A 22,113-nucleotide genomic window follows, 5' to 3' on the forward strand; every position below is an offset into this window, starting at 1 on the left:
TGGTTTATTTTTATTTTTATTTTTTTTTTTTTTGGGGGGGGGGTCATTTGCCCCCTTCCTGCCCTGCCCCCCCCCCCCTCCAATCTACCAAACCTCTGTTTCTGCATCCCTCAATGTGCAGACAATCAAGATTTTTAGCAATTTGTCGAATGTTGTTCGGGACGCACACCGTGCAGGCGCTGTGTTGACATGTCGGCATTCTGAAGGACTTTTCGCCGCCGTAATTTGATTGCGATGTCTGATTGAACCGGTGGGGTCTTGTCTGAGAACGGTAGGGATGTGCTGCATTTGATTCATTGCTCTCCTACTCCGAAACTCGCTGAGAATTAAACAATAGGACCTGTGAGGTGGTGAATCAGCCAGGGAAGTTTGCATGGTGGAAGAATATCACCTTGGAAGGATGTTAGTTTCCATGAATGAGGTAGAAGTGGGTTAAATAATTGTGTTATACTCATAGAAATGAATGTGGAACATAGTGTGCATTTTTTCTTATGCCATCAGCTGACTTCAAACCAATGCATGTCCTCCTTTTTGGTATCTGGAAGCTTCTGAACTCCTTCAAGCCCAATTTACACACAATATCTGCAGGTTCTAAGCTACAAGAGGAGACACTTTGTTCTTTACAAAAATGAAATGAAAAGTGTCACATCTCACTAACAATGGAGTCCTGCCATGGAAATGTAATACATGAAATTCTGGAAGAGTAAAGAATGAAATAGATTTGATGCAAAGATTAGTAGAAAATCATTAGTTCTGAGGGAATAAATTAGAAAAAAGTGGCATATTTCTCAGTCTGCAATAAGACATCCCTTTATAATAAGCCTGAAGCATGGAGGTAATTTTGATTAAAGGTATGGATATTTGATATTTTGATGACACGTGCAATTTACAGATTAGACGGTTTTGAAGAAACAGGGGGTTATCTGAGGAGTTCGTTTAGCTGCCCTGAAGGCACTGTGGAAGCTGAAACAAAATAAGAAGCAGTTCAGTAAAGAGAAGTGATTATCAAGAGCTCTCTGTTTCTCTTATTTCCGCTGCTCATCATCAGCCTGCAAATCTTACTAACCCGTTGAGGATGAGTCCTGAGTATACTCGGGCAGGTGTCTATGGGAAAGCAGCGGTCGCACTTAACTTTTTTTTAAACTAGCCAGGTGGACTACTTAGAATCAATTTTGACACTGAAGCAATATTTTGGCTGGCCAGACGGACTAGTAACCTCAGAATTTTTCGATTTTTAGCTAGTCCGACGTGATTTCGGGTGGCCAATGGCCAGCGGACCATCGCCAATTTCGAACCCTGGAAAGGCATGTTGTAGCAAAATCAGTCCGTCCTCGACGGGTTAATACAAAAGTTGCTAACGAAAGCACTACAATTTAAGAATTACAAGTCAAGTATTCTGTGTTCTTCCTCTTTTGCATGCTGCCGTCATGTTGCTTTTATGAGAAGTCCTCTTCAGCAGTATAGATTACACCTTGGGCTGGAGCCCTGATTTCATCAAACTTGTTTACTTTCACTCTTTTTTCCCCAAAATTGTATTTTCAGCAGTGGACTAATCAATTCCAGGGAACAAAAGACCAGCATTCAACTCCAAGAATCTGAAAGTAGGCCTACTGACGTGTGATATACATATATCCTAAATGCGTATAAGTTTTTCAAAAGCTCAGGGTTAAATATCAACAGGAAAAGAGATATTCCCATGATTTAAATAAAGTTCCATGAAGAAAATGAAGTGTGACTGGAATAGAATTCAAAACCACACAGAATTTTCATATGTGTTTATTCAATAGATAACCTTCCCTAAAGTGTGAACACTCCTATCCCAGAAGGTCCTGCCATTATTAGTACTCCCAGCATTGTCAGGTACATATTTATACAGCTGCGTCGAGGGAGTCGTGGCGGGTAAAAACCTCTTGTCCACAGATGAACGGCAGGATGCAAACTCTAGGCCTACATTTTAAAGTCAAGAGTCTTGTCCCCTATACCATAGTGCCATGATTTACATGTGCTGTTTATGTATGAAAGTTAGCCATTAGATTATAGTAGAGTTAACCTAAAGTGTAAACTGGCTAACAACAACAAATGGTACTGATAATAAAAATTGTAGGAAAATGAGAAGAGTAAAATATCACAGCAAAGCTGTGAAAATAGAGTTGCAGCCACTCAAAAAACTTTTCAGGGGTGAAAGTTTAATAAAGAGTTCATATGTGGGAATGGAATAGGAGGAGGAATACAGTACACATCCAGATTCATTCACAAACAAAATGTTCAAAAAAAAAAATAAAACATGTATTGTCAGAAGGCCCGTTCACAAACAATGAAAATCGAAATTTCAATCGCGATCCAAATTTCGATTTTTTTTTCAACCGTTCATACACAGGGAAAAATCGCACTTCGCAGCAAGGAAAGAACGATCAGTGGCCAAACTGCGCAAGGCGCGAATCTTGCATGACCGAAGACTGACCCCGCAGTCCCAATAGAGTTTCGCACGCGCTGCGAACGATGGGATTAAAAATACCGATTTCCGAATCTCGATTGCGCTCACACACACGACGCTTGGCAAAATAATCGCGATTATTCTGAAAAATCGCACTAATAGTGCGAGTTGGATCGCGATAAGGATCGTGGTAATTAGTGAGATTTTTCTGTCCACACTGGAAAAAATTTCGAAATTTTGATCGCAATAAGAAAATCAATTTTAAAATCGCACTTTTTCCCTTGTGTGTGAACGGGCCTAGTGTCATTCTTCCAGTGTAGCACTGTTACTTCTTTGTTCAAACTATTTTAGCAAATGTCTGATATTGGTATGTTACGGCCAAATACAATATAATCAAACAGTTCAGTCAAAAGAATAAAACCTGTGATAAAGCATTGCAAGAAGTATAGATCTCCATAGTATAATTCTTTACTATTGAGAGTGCGTGGAATTTGTTTTTGTGTACTCTGCTGCTGTAATCAGTATAGCAAAAACCACAGCAAAGTTAAAGCATACATTTCCTCTTTGTGTAGATTTTCAGAAGGCCATGCCAGTTCTGTATCGTAGCCCACTACGCTCCGCGTCATCCGAGCCGCGGTCATCCCATATTTCCATTGTCCGGTGCCTACAGCTTCTGGCAGATACTGTTTCAATAACAGGTTATTTCCATAATGAATCAGTATCATGTGATGTGTGCCAATGCTGTGCCTTGGTTTGCCCAAGCCACACAATCGTTTGCCCACGAGACATCGATACACCGATGAAACCAGGAAATCACGCCAGCCGGAAGGCTGTGTCACAAGTTCTGAGTACTCCCCAGAAAGTTTTGAGAGTAACGTTTTCTTATTCTTTGTTGGGGGGGGGGGGGAGGGAGGGATGCAATTGTAGCTATCAATGGAACAAAAAACAGAGAATAGAATTTCTAGTGCCTTTGTTATCCCATTGAGGACACGCTGATTTTGCTACAGCACGCATTTCCCATAATCACTTGCCCGAGTATACTCGGGACTCGTCCTCAACAGGTTAATGAATTTCGGACAAGATCTCTTGTAAGATGCTTCAAATTTACACTTATAAAGAGTGCATTATCACAATGTGTGACCTTCACCATGAATGTGTGATAAAGTTGCTGAAGTTTAATATCCTGATATCTACATTTTCAGACTCTTATCTTGACTGTAGAACAGGATTTGTCATACTTTATTTGTGTGTTTTTGGTTTTTTTTTTTTTTTTGGTGGGGGGGGGGAGGGGGAGGGGTACACATAGCTTTTACAGAAACTGCAGGATGCAGATCCACACTAATACCATACATGTAGATCTATTAACTCGTTGAGGACAGGCTGATTTTGCTTCAACACGCATTTTCCATAGACCTCTGCCCCAGTATACTCGGTACTCATCCTCAAAGGGTTAAAAACACCACAGTAACATGCTCCATGATAAAAAAGTAGTGTTTAATTCAGTCACATGCCCTGGAGGCAAGCTTTGGGATTTCTGAAAAGAATGCATGTATCAAAGTGGGTTTTTTTGCTACCAAACCACCCAATTCCCATTCCTCTGGCTTTACACAATGTATATAATGTTTATGATGTATTGCACGACATATCAGTATCAGTCGTGCCATGAATGACAGACCAAAGCACTTCTGTTCAAACTATCAAAGGTCAAAATTTGCGATGCCATCGGCAAGAAATAATAAAGAGAATAGGGAAGGATTAAATGAACCGATGTAAGTATAAGTAATGGTGTGAACCAACAACCCATGGATCTTGTCTGGACCATGTAAAGGTCAGTTTTGTCTTTGCAAGAATGAAATTTACCCGCAATGCTCTTGGGCTCTTTCAGGAGTGCTCAGGTGTAAAGAGGGGCGGCCAATCTTCATTGTGCAATAATTTGATGCCCAACGGAGCGGAACTGACCCGTAGGGAGAAAACCATAACAACAACAACATAAAAGGATCTGCCACTTGCTGTTGAGCTATGATGGTTTATAAAGTGCAGTCTACCATAGATGTAGAAATTGCAGCAGGACTGTATACCTCTTTATTATTGATATTTCTGGTGTGGTATTTAGCATTCTTTACCAAATTGAATGTGGCCAGTATTTCTGTCAATGATTTGTAGTGACAATAACAAAGAAAAAATGAAAAATGTAAAAATCTTGCCAAATCCATTCATGTTTTCTTTGATTGTTGAAGAGGTTTTCTCAAATGCTGAAAAACAATTACAACAAATTATCTTATCAATTCATATAAAACACACACACACATGTAAATGCTTGCGAATGTGTTGGTGAATAGGTGTTTAACTTTCAAACATTTTTCCCTTGTTGAAATATATGTATTGCACAGATGGTTACTTTAGGATCTATCATAGAAAAAAAAAACACCAAAGATCCCAATCAGTATATTTCTTGACAGTATTTTTATGAATATTTTCCTTTTCTGTCTACATGAAAAAAAAGTGAAAAAATGAAAATGATCTCTCTATCTAGACTTTATCATTTATGTATACAATGTGCCATTTCCAAGAATTTTTACCCAAAACATGTTTGCGATCAAAATACTTTTTTTTTTCACAGAGTGTGTTTTGGTCTGCAGAAGTTAAAAATAATGTGATTTGAGACATTACCCAATGCATTGCTTGAAGGAGCTTCCGCCTTTAACCGACAGAAGGGTATGTGTTTGCGACAAGTCTGTTGATCAAAACGATTGCACACGCCTGCAGCACCACTAGAAAGATGATGGCAAACACGTCTAATGGCTCCAGGGCTTGAGCAGGGGTCACTAACTGCTCGGCATTAAGCGTTCGGCCAACAAGTGTTCAGGGGGAAGCAATCCAGGGTTGCTGGTAAGCGCGCATGTCATGCCTCAAACGTGATTTAGAGTCAACGAGGTCGTGGCAGAACGATCATACTGGCATTGATTCTTTCTTCCGAACGAACGGAGTCAGAGTGTTTGCTGCTGGGAGGGCTTCTAGAGATGCATGTTCAAATAAACACTTGGTAATACACTTTATTCATATGGAATGTTTCTATAAAAGATTATACTGAATATTGTTTTTCTGTGGTGATCAGGATTTCATATTCCCTTTTAAAATCCCTCTAAGGAACACTGTACTTCTCATATCGACCTTAACTTGCTAATTTCATAAAACTGACTGCCCATCAAATAAGGATGTCAAAACAAATGAACTAAAAGAAAATACACAGAGAACCTGATGTTTTGAGTATATTTTGCTTCTTGCATTCTCATTTTATAATTTTCTATCTCTTTTGACTGTTTTGATACGTGTACTCATCATTCATAAATTAAACTCTTCATCATTTCATACAATGATGTCACAATACATACGTTTTACATGGGCAAAGTAATTGAAGTGGTTTGAACTAAATCTGTGATAGGTCTCTGCATCTTACAATTAACTAAAAACCAAGTCCTTATGGCAGTATGAGTAGAAATTATATGTAATGAAGGGCAAAATGGAGACGGCGAACAACCTATCAGAGAAAAAGCCTGGAGGTGAGAGAATAGATCTGCAGTTAATGAACGAGGTACAGTATTGTGACATGTAGCTCACGACCAATTTTGAGCAGGATGTGAAGATGGATTGGGTTGCCGTAGCAACCCATGCCCAGCAGGTGATGTTGATGTGTACGGTGACGATCTCTCTCTGAGCCCATGTGTTTTGACCTAAGCGTTGACGGCATGTATTATGATCACATATAGAATTCAGCAGGATATATCCTGTATCATGACAGCGCGTGTGCTCGGATCAGTTTACAGAGTGATAGATGACGTTGCCTGTACTCCCTGCTTTTTTTTTCCAATATCCCAGATTATAGTCTAGTGTAGTCCTTGCCCTCGCTAATCACCGTGGCAATTACGTATGAGCGTCACGTGATGTTTTGTTTTGTGTCTTCCATTTGTTTTCTCTTAAAGGAAATTCTCTTAAAGGAAACCAAAACTCAAGAATAAATGTGAACTGATTGAAAGCAGCACTATTAGCAAAAAGTGAAAGTTTGATGAAAATCAAAAAACTGATGAAAAGTTAAGAATTTTTACAAGTTTCGGCGCCATCACCACTGGATATAAAGACTACTACAGTTCATGACATCATGATGGACAACAGTATCAAGAATATGTAGGGATACTTCCACAAAAGTTGACTTTTCTGTATATTGCTGTCTATGCATGACATCACAATTAACTGAACTGTAGTTTTCTCATCCAGCAGTGGCAGCACCAAAAGTTCAAAAATTCATAACTTTCGAGCACATTGTCTGATTTTCTTCAAACTTTGCTCATGTGCTCTATGAATATTGCTGCAATCCAGATTGGGTATCATTCCCCTTTAAGGCACCTATTGCTCTCCACTGTCTTTCTGGAGGAGTTAGGTCAAGTGTTCTGTTGATTTCCTGGAAGAATTGATATTTAGCAGGAGACACTTGGGGAAACATTTCTTGTGATTTGCCAGGAGTATGAATGGACTACAACTTGCCTACAATTTCATGTACTCCATATCCATTGTTCCTTTCTCTCTCTCTTTTTTATGCCTCCGCCACGAAGTGGTGCCGGAGGCAGTATGTTTTCGGGTTGTCCGTCCGTCCGTACGTCCGTCCGTCTGTCCGCTTTCGTTTACGCGATAACTTGAGTAATATTTACTGGAATTTTACCAAACTTGGTCCAAGTATGAAGAATGATGGGGCAATTATTTGATTAGATTTTGGTTGAAATCGGCTAAAGGTCAAAGGTCAAGGTCAAATCATGAAATTGTATCCGTTTACGCGATAACTCAAGACTGGATAAAGCAAATTTCACCAAACTTTGTTGGAGGATGATGTATAATGGGACAATTACTTGATTAGTTTTTCAGTGAAATCGGACAGAGGTCAAAGGTCAAAGATCAAGGTCAAATCCTAAAATTTATCTGTTTATGTGATAACTCAAAACTGGATGAAGCAGCTTTCCCCAAACTTGGTCCAAGGATGATGTATGATGGGGCAATTAGTTGAGTAGATTTTAGTGACATTGGCAAGAGGTCAAAGGTCAAACAGTCAAGGTCAAATGCTACAAATATTGCAATTTCCCCCATATCTATGCAATGCCCAAAGGTATTTTCTTGAAACTTGGTGTGGACATGTACTACTGCATAGAGATTCTCCAGAGAGAGTTTCATGTCATAAGGTCAAAGGTCAAAAGGTCAAAGGTTAGGTGAAAATGTTGCAATATCACTTTTCTCGCAAATGGTTCAATGTATCTTTGTGGAACTTGGTACATACGGATGTACTGACTGGCAGGGATTATCTAGGGAATTTAGGGGTCATGGGTCAATAGTCAGGGGTCAAAGGTCAAGGTCATCTCCTCAAAATTTTACTATTTCCCTCATATACTAGTATATGCAATGCTTGCATTATTAGTTTCAAAAATTAATACATGCATTACCTAATGGAGATTCTCTGGGAAATTTCCAGCCAGAAGGTCAAAGGTCAAAGGTTAAGGGTCAGAGGCCAGATTTCAATGCCCCCCCCCCCCCCCAAAGAAAAAAAATATATTTAAAAAAAATCCATTTTGTACCGTCATTACACTCTTTCTTCATACCTTGGAAATTACTCAATGCATAAACTTATAAAAAGGTCTGTCAGAATGAAGTAAAAATTCTCAATTCCCCATATATGTGTACCTGCACTCTTAAAAAATTAAAGCAAACCCAGTTCAAGACATTTCTGATAAACCTGTCATTTCAATATTTTGCCAGTTATGTGAAACTGTCATGGATCACACATTGTGAAGACATTGTACTATACGCCTATTGGGAGAATCATGCATTATGGCGGAGGCATCAGTCGCCATAGCGACATTTCTAGTTTTGCATGTATGTTTACTTGTTTGTTTGTTTGCTTGTTTCTTTCTTTCTTTCTTTCTTTGACATGGGCAATATACTCTTTCTGCCCCCACCCCCAAGTAATCCTCAGTATTGGATCGTCACTAAATTTTATTCAAATTCATGAAATTCTTCCGTCGAGATGTTTTCATTGCAACATGATTGACAAATTGCCCTACATTGATGAAAATAAGCACTGAATTGATCAGTGTTTTTAGTAGTAGCCATGATCAGCAGGTCGTAGGTTCGTAGGTTCAATTTTTTATCATGGCCACTACTAAAACACTAAATTTTAGTTTGTATTTTACATTTGTAGTTAAGAAAGTCTAACTATTTTTGTTTGCATTGTCCATAATATAAAAGGCACTTTTTTTTTTTAAATCTGACCTCCCATTTTGTTTTTTCACTCAGAACATAAATAATGCAATAAATCTTGTTTGAAGCTCTGTATACATGCTTTTAATGTGTCAATTACTGCTAATCTTCATCATGCAAGCAACCAATGTATATCCAAAATCATTGCAAGGACCTTGTTATGTATTATGTTCTGTGGAAAAAAAAAGAGATAAAGATAGATTGGATTGAATTAAATTGAGTTGATTTCAGCCTGTCTGGCAGGGAATTGACTTATAACACCCATCACATGTTTAATGGCTCCTGCTCTGAATTCAAAGAAATCCAATGTAAAGTTATGTGGCTGTTGCCATCTTGCCACTGATCCACATTCGTGGCCAAATTGATGATGAGAGTGATGGATTTGGTCATGGAGTGTCCCCAGCAGATTCCAGCCTCTGTCGCGCCTCAAACCGGATATGGACCACCACTTCAAATCCAGTAGGTGGGACTGTGAAGTCTCGCCAAAATTAGTCATAGCCTGTGGGTATGGCAGAAGCGTGTTGTGCAGCACAAGTGTTCAAATAAAGTCCGTGCTTGACTTTGTCATGCGAAGAAAGTACAGCGTCCTTTATGGCATAGTGTCTCTCCGGTGAAGTGCGATTTTTTTTGTCAGAGAGTGTGTTTGGGTGGAATTAATCTTAGTCAGCGAAAAAGCGCAGTCTCAAGATAAATATCGGAATATCAAGATATTTTATAAAGTCAAGAGATTGATCCTAATTTTGGATAATTTTTTCGTCCTAGTCTTTTTAATAGTTTTTAAGAAATGTCGGTTCTAAAACACAGGCAATGAACAAGAAAATACTTTATGTTTGTACATGAATGTGTGTATGTACAATGATGATACAGAAACCAATAGATCAAATCAAATCAAAATCAAATCAAATCAAAATTTCACTTCCATTTCAAGACCAGCCTGGGCCAATAAGTGGTGATACTGTGTTTTGTTGTTTTTATTTTGTCTTCTCTTTTGTGCATTATTAGTCTTGCATTAAGCTTTTAAGTACCCAGTGCTCATAAGTCCATACTGCCAAACAAAATGCCACTTTAAGCGCATATGTTTCTGTTTGACTGAATCCTATAAAAAAAAATGAATTATACCTCTCTCTTTTTCTTTCTATCCTTCTCCCTCCATCTTTCCTCTCTCTTTCTTTCCTTTTTATTTCTCTCTCTTTCTCGATCTTGAGGAATCAATCATGCAAAAGTAAGTAGCATTCATTGCTCTCATGGGGCGAAAGAATTACGTGCATGTCGCTGCTTTGCCAGAATCAATAACCAGCGAGCATCAAGACTCGTTGTGGTGGCAATATTGGGTACATTCATCCATTTTTCTGGACAATATCCTCTTGACATGTTTTTCAGTTCGCAGAGGAAGGCAATTATTTTTGAACAAAAAGAAAGGTGCTAGTGACATTGATTTCAATGTGCATACATTTTTACACCCTTCTGATAACGAGTGGGCATTTTGTGGTCTTTTTCTGGAACAAGGAGCATTTTATATACATGTAGATATGCATTTGTATATAGATATAAAGAGAATGAGAACACTCTAAAAACGCAAATGTTGAATCAACATTTAAAAGGGCCGAGGAGTGACAGCATTTTTGAAGTGTTGCATCCAACTTTTAAAATAACATTTTAAATGTTGAATCTAGCAGGAAAACCAACACTTTGAAAATGTTGTCACTTCTCGGCCCTTTTAAATGCTAATTCAACATTTGTGTTTTTAGAGTGAAGGGAGAGAAAGATGTATTTATGTATGTCCATAAATGTATTATTTGAATTAAAGCCTATTTGCATTATATTTCTTCTTTACTTCATGCATACACATTTAAAGAGTTTCAGTGTACTTCTCTTTATGAAAGATTATGCTGTTAGTGAAGTGGCGAGATAGTTAAGTGGGCAGCAGTATGCTAGCGGCTTTGATAATGGCATGTTATCCTCTTTGTTGTTGTTGTTGTTGTTGTTGTTCATGACTGCCGTCTTGCATGAGTGCATAACGTTAATGGAGACTGAAGTATAATGACAGTAAATAAACATGTTCTTATCTTATGAGGGATGCCACACTCCTGCTCTGCAGCTTGAATTTGAATTGTGTCTCCCACTTAACCCGTTGAGGACAAACTGATTTTGCTTTATCGCACATTTCCCAAAGACACCTGCCCAAGCATACTGGGGACTAGTCTTCAACAGGTTAAGATGTGGATTCTATCCTGCATGAAATGGTCTCTCTCTAATCTTCCTACCTTTTCTAATGTAAAGCTAAATTCAACCTAAATAAAAAGTAGTCATGATCTTTATCTTGGGATTATACCTCAATTAGTTTTGACATATATGTTCAAAAATATGACTAAGATAGCCTCATTGAGCGTTTATGGCCACAAGGGACATTGCTCTTCATGCTTGTAATGTGTGCTACATGCACATAATAGTGTGTGCATTGTTCACACTGTCAGAGTCTCCAGTTTGGCCTAGGGGGTCCAGGTGGGATGAATCTCCATTTTAACCCATTGAGGATGAGTCCCTAGTATACTCGGGCAAGTGTCTATGGGAAATGCGTGTTGTAGTAAAATCAGCCCGTCCTCAATGGGTGAAGAAATGCTTCAGGTTAGAGTCTGGCATTAATCCATAATATTATGATGTGTCACCCATAGTGTCCCCCTCTGATCCAAATGCAAAAAGAAAAAAGAAAAATAATGATAATAATAATAAATAAATTGTAATACCTGTAATTTGCTGGGGTAAAAATAACGACAGGGACCTCTGAGAGAGCAGTATTAAAACTGAAGAGGCTACCCTGGGTAAATAATGACAGTGTTATTTTTGTCTCAACAAATCGGTTTTAATGTATCCCAACAATGAGGGGATGATTAGGCTTATTGTGTTAAGGACAAAGAACACAAATTTCCATATATTTAGGAATCCTGTACGTACATATTGATATATGATACAAATATATGATATAATCATATAAATTGATAGAAAAAGGATTCAGTTGTGTGGGGATAAATGATATTTTGATGAGACTTCAGTGCCATCACAAGCTGAATTTTGGTCAGGTTGCATGGTGGTTTTATGGTACTGTGTTAGAATTAGAGTGGTTCCCATGGACACTGGTGTGTGCTAGAGAGACAGAGAGAGAGAGAGAGAGAGAGATGAATACTAGTAGATAGATAAAAAGATTGATAGACAGAGATAGAGATACTTAGAGGGAGAGATCGAAATTGATAGATGGAGATAGATATAGAGATATATAGAGAAAAGATAGATATAGAAAGATATGTAGATAGAGAAAGAGGTAGAGAGAGTGGGAGAGATAGATAGATAGATAGATAGATAGATAGATAGATAGATAGATAGATAGATAGAAGGAGATAGAGACAGGAAGGGAGAGGCATAAATCTTTTTTCTTTTTTCTTTCACTTCCTTTGCCCACCATACCTTGCTAGCTTTCGTATAGTTTTGTCATTAGTACTTTGTGTCCTATCTCCATTGCAAAATGTATTCACACTGGTATTTTTTCTTGAAACCCAAGGTTACAAGCTTTGCTTTTGTGGTTCCTTCATGTTTCACATGTTTTTGGGAATCATCTTTTATGTACTTACAATGTATGCTGACACACTTTTTAGTTCTGATCCACTTTATCTCATATTTTCTATCTTCCTTGCTGTATCTTTTTTTTTTGCTTAGTATATGTGACCCGCTACAACAAAATGATCCAAAAGTCGGGGAGGACAATTTTCTGAAAATGGCATGAAATAATTCCCTTACTCTTCTACTTAAATTTCATATATAACACAACTCATAAAAGTACTCGCTTGCGGAGATATCAATGATTTTATTAGCGCATGTCAAGTGGTTGAGGAAATCAGAGTTTCGAGAAAAATGCCTTCAAAGATTTCCTTCCGACGCTATCATGATCAAGGTGAGGCGAGACAGTATTCACCGCTTGACAATAGAAGGTATGCTCCTAGCGACCTCCACGATGTTCATTCAAGCTTAGTGCCAGCGATCTACGCCCGTCTAATCAGTAATCAGGATGACACGCACTGACCAATAAGATCCCTCCCTCGTTGCTATGGGCGGAGTCTAGCTGCGGCGCTAAATCCAATTCTTTGGACACGTTTCTGTTATGTTGAAAGTCAGAAAATCAAGGCCCAGAAAAATGCTGATTTCTTGCCTTTCCTGTTATCATTCAGCTTCGAAATTTCGGCAGATGATAGACAAAACATTAGACTACAAAATTATGCCAAAAACAGAAATCCGATTGTTTTGACCAATTTTGATGATGTGACTTCAAACTCATTTTTCTTGGATCAGCTGTCAGCGACTTTAGGATCATTTTGTTGTAGCCGGTCACACATGTATAACATGGATGTCAAGTGAAATAAGAACATAGAACATGCTGTGACTGTTCACTGTGTTTCGAGTGTAAGACAGGTGCAGTTCAGGATTTCAATTCAATAGCTGAAGTGAAATAGAAAGGGAGATAGAGAAAAAGAGATAGATATAGAGAAATAGAGAGAAAGAGATACATAGAGAGGGAGAGAGAAAGAGATATATAGAGAGGGAGAGATAAATAGAGAGAAAAAGATACATAAAGAGGGAGAGATAAATAGAGAGAAAGAGATACATAGAGAGGGAGAGAGAAAGAGATATATAGAGAGGGAAGGATAAATAGAGAGAAAGAGATACATAGAGAGGGAGAGAGAAAGAGATATGTAGAGAGGGAGAGATAAATACAGAGAAAGAAATACATAGAGAGGGAGAGATAAATAGAGAGAAAGAGATACATAGAGAGGGAGAGATAGAGATAGATAGAGGGAGAGATATATAGGGAGAGAGGGAGAGATGGTTGGTAACTCCAGAGACTCATAGAGCGTTCATCAAACTCTTCCCCTGTCATGAATCTGCATTTGTACATGATGGATCGCAGAATCAAGATAAGACTGAGGGGGCATTTACATTGTAAGCTGTCCCCCCCCCCCCCCCACACACACACAAAGTATTGGAATGTGCCACATGATGTGAAATGATAATACACACAGGGGAATCCCTTCTTGGGGCCAATGATCCAAGCTTACACCCACTGCTCATCTACCACCTAGTCTTCATATCAGGCTGCATCGTGTAATCTTTAATACTATGGATTTTACCCTAAATGCTGTCAATTTTCTGTATTTAACTACTCACTTCAAAGAGAGAGAGAGTGGGGGGGGGGGCAGAAAAAGGAAAGGAAAGTAATTGATGTCTGTACTATTCTAAAGCACCTTGCAATTTTTTTATACGTGTTTCCTTTTTTTCTTCATGTTTATTGATGGTGAAAGAGACTGAAATGTAAAGCCTAAGAAGTTCCTGGACATCTTGATATCAGAATGTGCTATAATCATCTCATCGAATATCCTCTGGATCAAATACTGTCTTCTCTAGACTTGACTTTAACCTGTTGAGGCCTGACTAATTTTGCTACAACACGCATTTCCCTTAGACACCTGCCCGAGTATACTCATCCTCAACGGGTTAAGAACCTCGAAGTCTATTTGCAGATGAAAGATACAAAGGAATGAAATAGAGCACTCTTTGCAAACTAGAGGGGAAAAAAATGAGAAAAAAATGTAATATATCAGTCAGTTTTGCACAAACATTCACATTGAACAAAACTGAATTCGACTTAATTTTGATATTGATGAAATTTAACATTGAGGGAGCAGGTTTCTTACATGGAACACAATAAAGGAAGTGTTTTCCATGGATTGTCTCCATTTACACACACAGGCATTTCAGTCTATAACAAATAAAAGTGTGAAATATGACAGAACCAACTACAAACTACTTGATGTATTGTATTTGAAATATGTTTGTATGGTACATGCCAAATGAGTGCAAAGGAAATCACAGTGAAGAACTGTTGTGAGTAATATTTGAAGGTAACATGTTTGATGTATGCATGAATGGAGCACAGAATTTCACAGTGTCATCATGTACTAAATTGTACCAATACCCTGGAAATCAAATTTGTGTGCAGCTAGTGTGCACAAAAAAACAGCCATAATTCACCTGTGATAGCCACTGGAAGTATACACTTTTCAATAAATCAGATCATATCTCTATAACAATTTGGCACTTGTGTTCGACGTGTGTAAGTTCTGCTCCGTAAGCACCTGTACTAATGTGTGTGCGTGTTTTAGCTATACGCATACGTCTTTACAAATGATATCGAGATTCCATGTCGACAGCTTAGGTGACTACACTCATATATTGCATATCACTGTCGTTAAGACATATTTTAAAAGAAAATATCGATAGTGCAATCGTTCAGTTGAAAGAATTGTGTGATCGACTTGTCTAGTAAAAGTCATAATCGTTTTTGTATAAATACTCATAAAATTTACATTTAAACCCCAATAAATAAAAATCAGAATGACAAAACATTCTAATATTTTGCATGGACATGACTCAAGTATATTCTACAAATTCTAATATAGGCAACATCACACTCAAGGTATTGGCATACTCTAAATCTTCGTAGAGAAAGTTGTGGCATGGTATTCAACATCAAAGGCTAGGCTTTTGAAGATGAGCAGCAGCACTTCTGTGTACAGTATGAATAAAGCAGCAAGGAAGATAATATATGAACAAGAAAGAAGAGGAAGAACATATTAACCCTTTGAAAACCATCCCTACAGAAATACCATTGATATCCTGCACAGTGTAGTTGCCCAGTGATATTGAGGAAGTTAATGGATAGTGCGTCAGGCACCGGTGTAAACCACCCTGGCTCTGTGAAGAGCATCCTTTCCTCGCCCCCACGCTATAATTGTTTATTGACCTGCTTGCCAGGTGTAAGGAGGAAGCTAGTCTTGCTATTATCCCTCAGCGCAAACACCTGCCCCTCTGTCGCCATGCTCACGAGATGTATCCTACCGCTCTCATGCCCTCCCCCCCCCCATTCCCTCTCCTTCTCAGATGCCTCAATCTTTCCTCAGTTTCTCTCTTTCCTTCTTTGTTTTCTCACCCTTCTTTCTCCATCTCTTGTTTCACTTTATCTCTCTACATCTTTATTTTTTCCTATTCCTACTTTCAGATTTTTCTTTCTGTCTTTTTTTATAATAGTCATCTCTTCTGTTCTTTTTTTTTTCTGTCTTTTTTTTTGCTCAATCTCTTAGTCTTTCCTTCCTCTTACCTCTCCTCTTTCCCATTTTATCCCTCTCTCAATTTTTGATAGCCCTTTCTCTTTCTTTGTCTTACTCTACTTTAACCTCTCTTTTTCTTCCTGTGTTTCACGTCCATGATCTCTTTCCCTCTCCCTTTAACTATCTCTGTCTTTGGATGAGAAGAATGATATAGAGAAAATATAAAGAAAATTCAACATATTTTCATTTTTCTCACATAATAAAAGAGCACTGGACTTTCATCTTTTAGAAGGCAGAGGGAATAATATTATCCTTAACATTATGTCAGTAACAGTTGAGGGAATATGTACTTTATTCAAGAAATGAAATTTCTGTGCAATTCATTTTATATTTCCCTTTTAATATATCGTTCTATGCATGTGACATCACAAACTGTGGTAGTCTTCTCATCTAGCGATGGCTGCAACAAAACTTCAAAACTTCTGAACGGATCGTCCGATTTTCCTCAAACTTTCACTGACAGTTTCATTAACCCGTCGAGGACGGTTTGATTTTGCTACAACACGCATTTCCCATAGACACCTGCCCAAGTATACTCGGGACTCGTCTTCAACGGGTTAACATTGCTGCATTCACTCAAATCCACACATATATGAAGGAGAACTTCTTTAATCTTTAATTTTCTCTTCTTGTTTCCCTGGTGTGTCTCCTTTTCACGTCAGGGTTCTGCCTTCCAGGAGAGACGGAAACAGATGTACGACCTGGCGCAAGACATCCAGACGTACAGCCATCGTCTCGGTCTCATCAACGAACTCGCCTCCTGCATCCAAGAGCGACTCCATGCCGACGGCTTCACGCTCTACGCCGTCACCTCAAATGGGACGGTAGGTCATCTTCACTTGTCCACTTTTCTACTAACTGTATACGCCATATATTTATAGCGAGTCTAATAAATTTTTGCAAATTGGGACTTCCCAGCAATTTCGCGTCTGGTTAAATTCGCGATTGTGGAGTACTGCACTAAACAGAGAATGCAATACATGTGTGTACGTCACCTTCATATCGGGATCAGAATCAATATTTTCATGTGTTTTTAATTTTGCGAAAACCACCGTACTCGCGAAATTCACGAAAATAAAAACCTCGCAAAATATTCGGCATATACAGTAATCACTGAAGGGAGTGATATTTCGCCAATTTGTTTGTTGGAATGTTGTTTGAACTTATAACTGAAGAGATTGGACGCATATTTTGCTTTTCAGCCCATATAAACCATGCATGCATAGCCATTCCCTCTCTAGCAAGTATTTAGTGCCGATTTTTATGAAATCATGCATACATATTTCCAACAATACCAATTCCTTCACATTCAGTCAAAAAGTACAAGTGTGTATCAAAGTCCCATGTCACTCAGGTTGCACCTTAGTTTCTGTTGGCAGCTCATCTATAGATAAAATTGTGATATACAAACTTAGAACTTAGAGTTGTTTGCAATAAATTACAATAAATGTCATTATTGTAGAGTAACCCGTAGAGAGCAGAAATGTGAATAGACTTTGGATTACTAAGGACTGCTTTAAAATCAGGTCGTGCAGATTGAAATATGATTTCCTTCTTTTTGGTTTCAACAGGAACTTTGTGAGTTCAAGCAAGAGGAAAAGAGGTGAGTTTACATCGGTCACATTCTTCTTCACCAGTCTGTCAATCACACTGGCGATAGATCACAAAGTTTACGTTAGAGATCTTTAAGATCTTGAAGTTTTGCCAGTGTGACCACAAACTTCTTGAAGACTTCTTGTAAAACTTCTCACTAAACTTCCCACTCAAGCTGTGGAAATTTCCTGGACTCCCACCAATCTTCTTGATCTTTGGGCAGTGTGAACACTAGCAACTGAAACTACACAAAGTTTGTCATGCGACCAGTCCACCATCTGTGGGTGGTGCCTCCTTGGGTGCATTGTTACATCACAATCATTAGCTTTCAGACAGGGCACTCTTTCTTCTTTCTTGTGCACCTGCACCAGTGACCCAAACTTAAAGGGATGGTATAGTTTTGGTTGTGGTTTGAATAAAAGGTGGGTCCCAACTTTTATTAGGATCACTTTGTTTTGGCATATCTCAGCCATTTCGAAACCAATATTCATCAAATCACTATAAGATATGAAAGATCTTACAATTTTGAGAGGAATTCAAAGTTTATTCGATGAATATCCCTTTTGAAATGGCTGAGATATCCCAAAACAAAGTGATCCTAATAAAAAGTGGGTCCCACCTTTTATTAGGACCACAACCAAAACTATACCATCCCTTTAAACATCAAGAAGTTTGGCTTCCAGTGTGGACAAATGAGCAAAGATCATGAAGACTTCGCAATCTTAAACTTTGCAATCTTTTGCCAATGAGACCATGGCTTACTATCGAGTCAGACTGCATCACGTAAGCTTGTTGATTTCTTGAAACAATTGCGGTGCATAGCCCAGGATTAACATACAATGGTGAAAATTTACATCTCCCTATACATGACATGGGCAAATAGCCCAAAGCTTCAAGCTGCATCTTAGCATTTATATTTGGCTCCCGGGGTATTCAAATATTGAAGTCTGGCAAATATTTTACCTCACCTTTTCTTCTACCAGTGTATGCAACCATGGGGTATCCCTCAGCTTTGTGAAATAATCAATTCTCAAGAGAACAGGTACAGTACAAGAGGATGCACCCTTTCATATTACTACCAACCCAAAATGCCAAAAGGAATTCAAATGCAGGCTGGTTGTCAATGGAGATGACATCGGCATGACATGGTATCAGCCCTATGAGTTGATACAAACTTATGTATGTATTCATGTTTAATCTGGTTAATTCAGTTCAAGAAATATGAATTGGGTTTGGTGAGCATGAATATCTTTCTGTTTTCATAAGTACATTGTACATTGCAACTGGTTGAACCACAATCTACAAGCTTCGCTTTTCGGTGGGTCCCCCCATCTCCATCCTCTGATTAATTTATCATTATAATGCTTATTTGTATGATCCCCTTCTAAAATATAGTGTTCCCTTTTTATTGATTACTTATGTTGAAATTCTTTTCTTTCACATACACTGTGCATATATTTTATTGAGTATGTTGCAATGGAGAAAAATAAAATGAACTGAACTGAACTGACATAATATGCTTGACCATCAACCACACACACACAAATTCAGTTCATTTCAATTTAATGTAGTTCAATTAGTTTATTTCCATCAGACAAGAGATGATACATTATACAAAGTATACAAGTAAAGAAGTATAAGTTAAAATTATAGTACAAAATGTATACAGTACAAATAATATAAAATATTAGACAAATAATGCCTGCTATAGCAGGCATTATTATTATTATTATTATTATTATATTATTATTATTATTATTTCATATATGAAAGAATGACATTGAGAAATAAAGTAATGGAAGAGAGTGATCCACTAAAATGCAGAGATTTAATAACTTGAAACCATTCACTTGGTCAATGAATATGCTAGTATACAAAAATAAAAACAATAAAAGACAAGACAAAACAAACAACCCAAATAAAACTACATATGCACACATGCACACACACACACACACACACACATTGTCTGTGATAAGATGCCAATCAAAACATAGCACATGCCCACCATCTGGACAAATAGTTATCCACTCACCTACAATGTTTATATGCTGCTTTCTGTCCAAAACATTGGGAAATGACTGCTAATTCAGTAAAAGCTGAATATCTTGATAAGACAACATGTTGATATCTACTGAAGATGTTGTGGTGGCATTATTACATTTTAACTTGTGTTACCAGCTTTGTATTTAAACTGCTCTTTCATTATCAGGCCAGTGCAATGATTACAGTTGTGACCACTACATGGACTTGATGATTGTTGTCTTGCTTTGTTGTCATTATTATTATTATTATTATTATCATCATCATCATCATCATCATCATCATCATCATCTTCATTGTCACATCATTGGTACTTTCATCTTCACAATACTCACTTCAAAGAAAATGAACACTTGAAGAGTTTGTTTGCAAAAACCGATAAGTCCATATTTGCCAAATGGAGATATTTGCGATTAAAGGTCAAGAAAAATAAAGAAAATAATAAGAAAAGTTTTGCTTCTTTTGACCATAACTTCACAAATACACCTTTTTATGTAGTGACCAATATATCATTTAAAAGGTATTATTTTGTACTTTATTACAGAGATCATACTTCAAAATCTTCAAAAATGGACTTATCGGTTTTTGCAAACAAACCCTTCACTTCTACAAACTTTGATAATTTCCATAATTTTCACCAATGCAGCTACAATAAGCAAGGGGGAAAAATCATAAAAAGCATTGAAATTATCATCATTTTTCATCCGATCATCGTCTTCGTTATCTAACTAAAGATCGCAAACCAACAAATCTCATCGTCTCAAATTGCCACCAAAAGGCATATTTCTAGATGCAGCTCATAGTTTAGCATCCACAAATGCTACGTCACCCTTTGATGTGTCGCTCTGACATGATTTTATGTCCCCGACCGAGTGCTAAATGTGTCAGCCCACCCCAGAGACAATTGTCAACATCTCCTTCAAGGAAAATGAACTGTGTCATCTCATCTGATTCTTCTTAGCTGCCAAGTGGATGCTTTTCCACGAATTCAGATCCCAATCATCCTACCCTCCTCCTTACAACTCTCTTGAGATTGAGGGTTTCTGGCCCAAGTAGAACAAAGGCTGTGACGATGCATAACGGCAAAGAGGAGGATGACGATAAAAACAAAAAACCTCATAAAACAGGAGGTTGGAAAATGGAGGATGTGCGCAGTGTGGTAGCTATTCCATGAATCTGTAATTCAATCATCTTTCCATTATCCCAACAACCTTCCTGGGATTAATGTGATACTTTTGACCCAAAAGAATTAAGGATGAGATGATGCCTGAGGAAGGGGGTTGGAAGATGAAAGAGGAGGCAACGGAGGATCATAATTTGATATGAGATGATGGAGACATTATCTACTGCTTGATGGAGTACACCTGCTACCGATGAAAACTTAAACTCATAATATCTAAAAGTTTCTCCACCATTTACCCCATAAATGCGAGCTCTAATTTACCGCCCGAAGGACAGAAGTGACGTCACCAGTTGTGACCAATTATGTTATTACCGTTGCCAGGCAACCATCAAGCTCCGTCCTTGATTCCGGAGGCAGAGAACAAGATGTAAGGGATGATGCGGGGGTTTAGAGCAGACACCCATTATAGTTGTCCTTGAAGATCCTCTGGCTATGATTGATGGAGGAGACTTTGGATGGATGGGGGGAGGCGAGATTGCCAATTTCGTTGACTGATACCAATCTACCGACCCCAAGATTTTGTTCTTGAGGTGGCCCCAATCTGGCGAGGTGTGGTCTAGTATCTCATTGGTCTGTGGTATTTAAAACAGACTCTTCAAAGCCAGAATCAAACCGGGCTGCCTTTCAGATTTGTCACAAAGCCCACAGCCATTACTCATGACCGTAAACTTTCAGCCGTTGGATTTGATGATCACAACTGCTACAGATACATGTACTTGTGGGTAGAGCATCCCTATTTATTTTGGATTATTACTAGCCTATTTGGTAGAATAGGTCAACCAAAGGGTGACTTCACAACAGGTTTAATCCCCTCATCCCCCTTTTCCAATCATTTATGTGTGTCCAATTGCTCATTAGGACACAAAGCAATACATGAAATTTTCCGTTGATGATCATAATTTCCATGAAACCTGTTGAGTAGCTTATTGCCTGCATCAAAACACAGTCCAAAGTACATGTGTGCACAAGACTTCATTGACACAGTGTAATATTTTGACTATTTATAATTTGGCTGTCACAGTGAGTGACGGAGAATGGCGGTAAAAGGTCATTTGAGGAGAGAGGTTCCATCGTTCAGTGCAAGAAGAAAACAAGGGTATCATAGTCCCTTTGATCTTTGCTGTTTCATTTCTAGTTTTTTTTTTCTCCACTCGAACAAATGAAATCGTGTAAATAAAGTACATGCTTAAGATGGCAGACACTTTCATTTTCCTTTCTCTCTCAAACTGGAAACAAGTGATTACTGACTCCTTTGATTTCATTATATTTGTTCAAATACTTTAAAGATTGTCGTGATCATTTCACAGGGAATTTATTACACGTGAATGTACACTTTTGCTCAAAATACATGA

General features: G+C 38.1%; 1 protein-coding gene across 1 annotated transcript in view; it reads left to right on the top strand.

The window, feature by feature from the left end:
• Positions 1–22,113, top strand: part of LOC140234202 (probable 3',5'-cyclic phosphodiesterase pde-5) — a 116,031-nt gene that overhangs the window by 44,147 nt on the left and 49,771 nt on the right. The window contains exons 5-6 of the mRNA XM_072314269.1: positions 16,605–16,766; positions 17,514–17,545. Coding sequence (XP_072170370.1) covers positions 16,605–16,766; positions 17,514–17,545 — 194 coding nt within the window. The remainder of the gene's footprint in view (positions 1–16,604; positions 16,767–17,513; positions 17,546–22,113) is intronic.

This window comes from Diadema setosum, chromosome 10, assembly GCF_964275005.1.
Source record: "Diadema setosum chromosome 10, eeDiaSeto1, whole genome shotgun sequence".
In the NCBI taxonomy this organism is placed as follows: domain Eukaryota; kingdom Metazoa; phylum Echinodermata; class Echinoidea; order Diadematoida; family Diadematidae; genus Diadema; species Diadema setosum.